Source organism: Neolamprologus brichardi, chromosome 7 (assembly GCF_056152115.1).
Source record: "Neolamprologus brichardi isolate AB-2024 chromosome 7, ASM5615211v1, whole genome shotgun sequence".
Taxonomy (NCBI): Eukaryota; Metazoa; Chordata; class Actinopteri; order Cichliformes; family Cichlidae; genus Neolamprologus; species Neolamprologus brichardi.
The window spans coordinates 53,876,561-53,883,083 of record NC_142110.1 but is presented as its reverse complement, the minus strand read 5'-3'; the positions used below and the strand labels follow the sequence as shown (position 1 = coordinate 53,883,083).

General features: G+C 40.0%; 1 protein-coding gene across 1 annotated transcript; it reads right to left on the bottom strand.

Moving 5' to 3' along the window:
* Positions 1 to 356: 356 nt before the first annotated feature.
* LOC102779566 (neuropeptide FF receptor 2-like) lies at positions 357 to 2,101 on the bottom strand. The gene is made up of 3 exons (XM_035910353.2): positions 1,771 to 2,101; positions 1,357 to 1,456; positions 357 to 1,251 (listed from the first exon to the last, which is right to left on the bottom strand). The coding sequence occupies exons 1-3, from the start codon at positions 2,099 to 2,101 to the stop codon at positions 357 to 359; spliced, it is 1,326 nt and encodes a 441-aa protein (XP_035766246.2).
* Between the last annotated feature and the right edge of the window lie 4,422 nt (positions 2,102 to 6,523).

The window sequence follows — 6,523 nt, the reverse complement described above, 5'->3', positions numbered from 1 at the left end:
AGGAAATGAACATTTGAGTATCTCTGCTTAGACTGCTACCCCTGCATCCCAGATTATGGATGGATAGATGGATGGACTCTCTACTGCAGTTGTCCGAGAACAAAAATAATGAGCAAGAAGCAGGAATCATAGGTGCTCTTGAGATGTTGTAGAGACGTTTCCAAGTCTTGAGTCATTTTAAAGTCTCTGCTTATATCATACTTTGCCATATACACCATAAAACCATAGATATCATAACACCATAAGACATATCTAGATTTACAAGGAATTAAAGTAGTCTAAATTCATCTAGAACAAGTTAAAGAAACTTCTTTGTTTGTGAAACGGGGCAGTCACTGCACATTGTCAAAGTCTGCCTAAATCTTGGACACCCTTTTCAGGTCCTCCATGATCACGTCTTGTTCTTTGATGTCATTTTTACCAGACAAGCACTCTTCCTCCTGACTTGAGCTCTTCCTATTTTCCACTAACCCCGATCCAACTCCAGAGCCTGATCTGCTGGGGGCGACAGGTCTTAGGGGGACCACAGCATTTCCTCTGATCCGATGGGAGTAAGTCCTCTGGCGCAGAACGTCAGCAGAGCACAGCTGGAATTTGAATGCTGCCTGGAAGCCTCTGCGGAAGTTCTCATTGAAGAATCCGTAGATGATGGGGTTGATGCTGCTGTTTGAGAAAGCCAGCCAATGAGCTAAGGGATACATGTAAATATTAATGACACGATACTGATGCTGTGTCAGGCTGATGTAGTCGCTCAGCATCATCAGGGTCCACAGAGGCAGCCAGGATAAGATGAAGAGCAGAGCCACAACGAGCAGCATCATAATGACTCGCTTCTTCTTCCTTGTGATTGTCTGACGACCTTCCATGCTTGACTTGTTGTTGCCACTACCTTCTAGAGACTCACTCCCACTGCCCCTAACAGGTGAGATAGTGGTCTTGAAGAGCGTGTAACCAATGTGAGCATACATGATTACAATGAGGCTAAGAGGAGCGAGGTAGATGTTAGCAAAGAGGACAGTAGTGTAGATTTTCCGCATTTCCTGATTGGGCCAATTTTCGCGACACCAGTAGAAGGGACGGGTGTCGTTGTTGCTGCCGAGGACTATTCGCACCCTCTGCTCTTTTGTGACCTGGAGCATGATGCCTGAAGGACACATTATAGCCACAGCCAGGACCCAAATGATGACAATTATTAGTTTGGAGGTGGCAATGGTCAGCTTCTGCTTGAAAGGGTAAACAATGCAGCGGAACCTGATAGAAAAGGGGATTAAAGAAGATGTATAAAGGAAGTGAATCTTTCAGAGTAAAACAGACAAGTGAACAGTAATCAGAAATTACAGAAATGACAGCTCTTACCTATCAATAGCTATTGCCACCAGAGTAAACACAGATGCTGACACAGATATGCCTTGAACCATCCCACTTAGCTTACAAACTACCCGACCAAATGGCCAGCCTGCCCAAAAGAAGACAAAAGAAGATAAAATCATTGATTTATTTCATTTGATTATTTGAACCGTCATTCACACAATGACAATGTCTTATTTGTTTTTGTTTTTACTTTATAGCAGTTTTTATTACGATTAAATTGCCTTTATTGGTCTTCTTACTGCTAAAATTAACAACTTTGTTGACCTTTCTCTATTTTAGCATAAAAAAAGGTCACAAGTAAAAACATCCTGTAATGTGCTCCAATAACACTCTAGTTTAAAATTTTGAATTTCCATGTGTTTAAGTGCCTTAAAAATAGTGAAAGAGAGAACATGTTACCTGTTATGACGTTGTCCACCAATGTGGTCGGCATGCAGAAGATGCCGACAAGCAGGTCACTGATGGCGAGGTTGAGAATAAACAGGTTGGTGACCGTGCGCATGTTTTTGCTGCGCAGCACAATGAAACACACCACCCCGTTGCCCACCATGCACACCAGGAAGATAAGCAGGTAGGACACAGTGAAGACTGCAGCCACTGAGGGCTTGTGGAGGTAGAAATCAACATAAGTGATGTTTTGGAAGGTCAAAGGATTTTTGTGCACTCCTGAGGAGTTGGAAATGGAGTTCAGGCCCTCCCATGAGGTTGTGTTTAGAAAATTCAGGGTCATGGTGATATCTGGATGTAAGAGAGAGAGGAATAGAGTCAGGCAGTACTGTAATCTGTTAAGGGATTGGCCATTTCGAACAGCTTTTCTAAACAAAGTCAACTAATCATTAGCCAGATCAACATGGTCCTCCCGATGGGAAGGCAATCCTGATTGCCAGGAGAAGAAATCAATTGGTAATAACATAGAACAATAGAACCTCACCGGTAATCAATAAACCAATTCTTGGGTCAGTACAAGTGGCTTGATTCAGTGGATGCTCACACTGACTGATTAAAAGTCATCTGTTCTGGGAGCAGTGGGAATCACTACCTGCTGGCCTGTGGATTGTTAGCGCAGTTACTGTAAGACAGCAGTCTGGGAAGGTTACCTTTATTCTGATCTTTTTTTTTTAATTCTCCAAAGCTATGCTCATATTTCTCCCAAGACTTCGATGTTGAACTCAGTTACTCAGCTATTTTTAATAAACTGTTAATTCAAACTGTGTCCTTGTGTCATGGATCAAAAATCTAATGCATAGGTGTTTTAACCTCCTGAGGCCCCCTGAGGCCACCCTCTTATTGGAGCATCACATTTAGGCTTTTCCACTCAACAAAGTATTTTCTATTTTGAAAAAGCACTGTTTAAAGGTAATACTTACTTTTCAGACTTGTATTCCAAGCAAGAGCTTGCATCTCAGGAGATTAATCGAACACATCATTACACATTGTAGTTTTTGTTTTCTTTTCATTTTTATAGAATCAGGTCAAGGCTGTCCTCCAGACTATTTAAACAAAGATGAAGTAAGCACTGTTATTTTTCCTAATAAAGAACAAGAGATCGTTACGTTTAGATAAAGATAAATATCTATCACAATAAAAGCTCAGAAGCTGTTAAAGGTAGCTTGTTTGTGCTCATGTACATATTTAAAATGCAAAAATGTATTTTACACATTCAAAATTATTTCAGCATTTTTTTGGTTTTTTTTATAATCTGAAATAGCTGGGACTAAAAATTAGTTTATGCAGATCCATAATTGAACTACAACTCTGTTCCTGATAAATAAGCCAGAACTGATAAAAACTAATATTCTGAGAAAGACTTACTTACTTTTCTAAAAGCCTACCAAATCACTTTGGTTGACCCTTGCATTCTTACCTTAAACAGCTGATTTTTTTACTCCCCTTTTTCTGCCGCTACAAGTGGCTAAAATCCATTTGACAGAAATTTCACTCAGAGCAACAAGCTGCACACTGAGACCCCTTGCATCCCCTCAGTGCGCCTGCACAGGCAGAGACTGCTGTAGCACTTATAAATGACACAGACAAGATTCGCTTGGGAGGGATAGATTGGGTGTTGCAGGGGCTGGGAGCAATACATGTCCCTGGGCGTTGTGTGAACTCATCACAACAAATGTCACACTAATCAAGGACTCCTTGCAAGTGAGGGCCAACGGTGGCCATCAGAACAAACAGCTGATTTTTGGTTCTTGGGTTTTTTTTCGCACATTAATCTGATAAACAGGTGCTGATTAAAGTGATTGCTTGTCTTGGATCAGCCTTGGATTTAACTAAGTCTGGCATTAGTCAAATCTTACTTTTTTGCTATTCACCCTTCACACTCACATTGCATAAGTGGAGAAAATGTGAAGTCTAAGTGATGAAAGTCTGTGCAACTGCATTAGATTTAACTGAAGTCAAAGTCAACTTTATTGTCAGTTCGGCAATAGGTGGACATACACAGAAGGAGGGGAAAAACACTGTAAAGAGAATTCATGATTAATCGGAAAATGTGCTTTGAAGGTAACTAATAAGGGAAAATACATCAACTGTAGAGAAGCAAGGAGGAGGGATTTAAAAGTCATCAGTATCTGAATAATGCAAGATCGAGAGATGAGGAAGAAAGTGTGTGAGGAGTGATTGTACAAAGCGATACCTGACCAGGGTGCAGAAAGTTTTTGTGCTTCGCGAGTGGAATGCTGAGTAGAAATCGAGATAGAAGGGAAGAAGCCAGCTAATGTTTTTGCCTCACAAAATAGTTAATTACTGTGAGTGTTAGAAAAACACTTCAGGCATTACCTGCAGTTGCTTCAGGTTGTATAATTAACACGTTAAAACGATTATATCTCAAATCTCTATGGACTCTGACCACAGAAAGAAGTCAGAGGGCGGAAATTGTTATGGCCGGGCAGACTGGCTTCTTTTTTGCCTTTAGTTTTCGCTTTCTCAAAAGTCCACAGCTATAGTGTTGCTCTACATGAAGTTGTTAAAATGTCATAGTATGTCTAAGAATAGTGGCAAATTGTAAACCTTGTGAAAAATGTGAGAATAATGGAACATATGCTTAATCCGATACAATACGCCTCTTTGTCCTCAGGTGTAAACCCATGGAAGAAATGAGAGGGCAAGACAAACTAATCTCATCTAAAGCTAATCTCACAGGAAAATATGGGATGATTTGAAAATCTTACTCAAATAAACATAAAGGACTAAAATATTTCTTATGTGCAGTATGTACAGTCAGAAGTCACATACTCTGGGCATGAATGTCATGGTAATTTTGGGCTTTTGATGATTTCTCTGAACTGTTGTTTTTCCAGGGTAAAATGATTGTACAGCATACATTTTAAGCATAAGTTTGAATTTATTTGGGATTTTATTATAATCCACACAAGTTCAAAAGTCAGAGTATACTTACAGAGTCAAATCTTAGCAAGGTGCATCTCGACCTGATGGTTTTAGTAGCCATCAACAATACTTATGGTAGTATATTTGATTTTGGGGGGCAAAACTGATTGGTTTCCTGACAAAGATTCGCTTTTAAGCATAGTCCAGAGAGTTTCAATAGGGTTTGAGGTCAGAGCATTGGGAACACCATTCTAGGTGTTAGCCTGCTTTATCCATTTCAAAACCAGTTTTGATGTGTGTTTGGGATCATTCTCATGTTGGAACTACTGCCTGTGTCCAAATTTCAACCATCTGGCTGTTTGGAGGTAATGTACCAGTACTACTGGCAGCAAAACATTCCCAGAGAACCATGTTTGGCAGCTTGTGAAGTGTTCTTAGGTTTAAAAGCGCCACATTTACCCCTCCAAACAAAACTCTTATCATTGTGGCCAAATAGTGCAATCTTTGTCTTCGTCTGATCATAAAACCTTTTTTCCAAAAAACATTTGGCTTGTCAATGCAGGCAGCTGCGAGTTTAAGTCAGTTGGTCAGCAACCACTTGGTTCATGGCGAGGTAAAACTTGCTTCACTTTAAAGTAATTAAAGATATATGCTCTAAAATCATTGAAATCTCAAAAAAAACCCAAAAAACAGAAATGACATTCATAACCATGATGAGTGTATGTAAAGCAGCATAAAACATCCGTCTATGGACCGTGTATTCACCCTCAACAAAATAATGATGTTATGGCACTGCTGTGTGTTCTGGACATGGCTCAAAACACATGTAAGGTGGACCTGAGCTGAGCAGAGCACATTTAGGCCAAACATTCACTTTTGTCTGCGTGCCATAAAAATTCCCGCTCGTGCTTTTACAAGCGTCCTGTGAGCCAAAGCTTTTTTCACATTGTGTTGTGCTTTATGTGATTTTCTGCTGCAAACAATTTGTTTTACTTTTCACACGGCGACGAATGCATAATTACAAAGCACTGTTGTCATCAACAGATCACATTTGTCATGTTGCTGAACCCACACTGCACAGATAGTGCTACGTGCCAGCATCCTGGTGCGCGCTGCTATAACACATTTAGCATCTTGTTACTTTCATAAGAAACATTCCTCAGCTCACACATAACAGTTAGAATTAAATTATAAAGTGACCACAGATTGGCTCTATTAGATGTGACAATTCTAATAACAAATCGATGACTGCATTGCTTGGCAGAGTCAAAGATATTTTATTATGGAAAAAATAAATAAATAACTAACAGCATGACCCTGTTGAACAGCCTATAATGCCCCCTGGGGAAAACACACTAATGGCCTCTCTCGACTGGGAAATGAAACAGTGAACAAAGTCTGGACAAGCAATCACAGGACACTGTTATGAACCTTGGAGCCCATGTCAAGGGAGAGATGAACAGCGTGCACTGAGGGCCAGCAGTTTATTATGAGCAATAAAAGCTGCTTGGGCAGTAACTGAGCAGGACATTTGTTTCTAGCTGCGGCATGAACTGTTTGCTTTCCTCAGATCAAGCGTTAACATTTTAATGAGGGAGTCGCCAATAATCTGAACAAACTGTAGATACGACGTGAACGTTCAAGAAATGTGCTGATATCATCATTACGTTTCCCAAATATGGGATGAATAAGTAATTCCTATCTTCTTTTTCCTTTTTTTTTTTTTTGAGAATCATTTACTCATAAATTCTAGTCGTAAGGAATAAGAACCACATTTAGATTGCCAAAGTGGATTTTCCTAACCTGGCTGCATACTCTG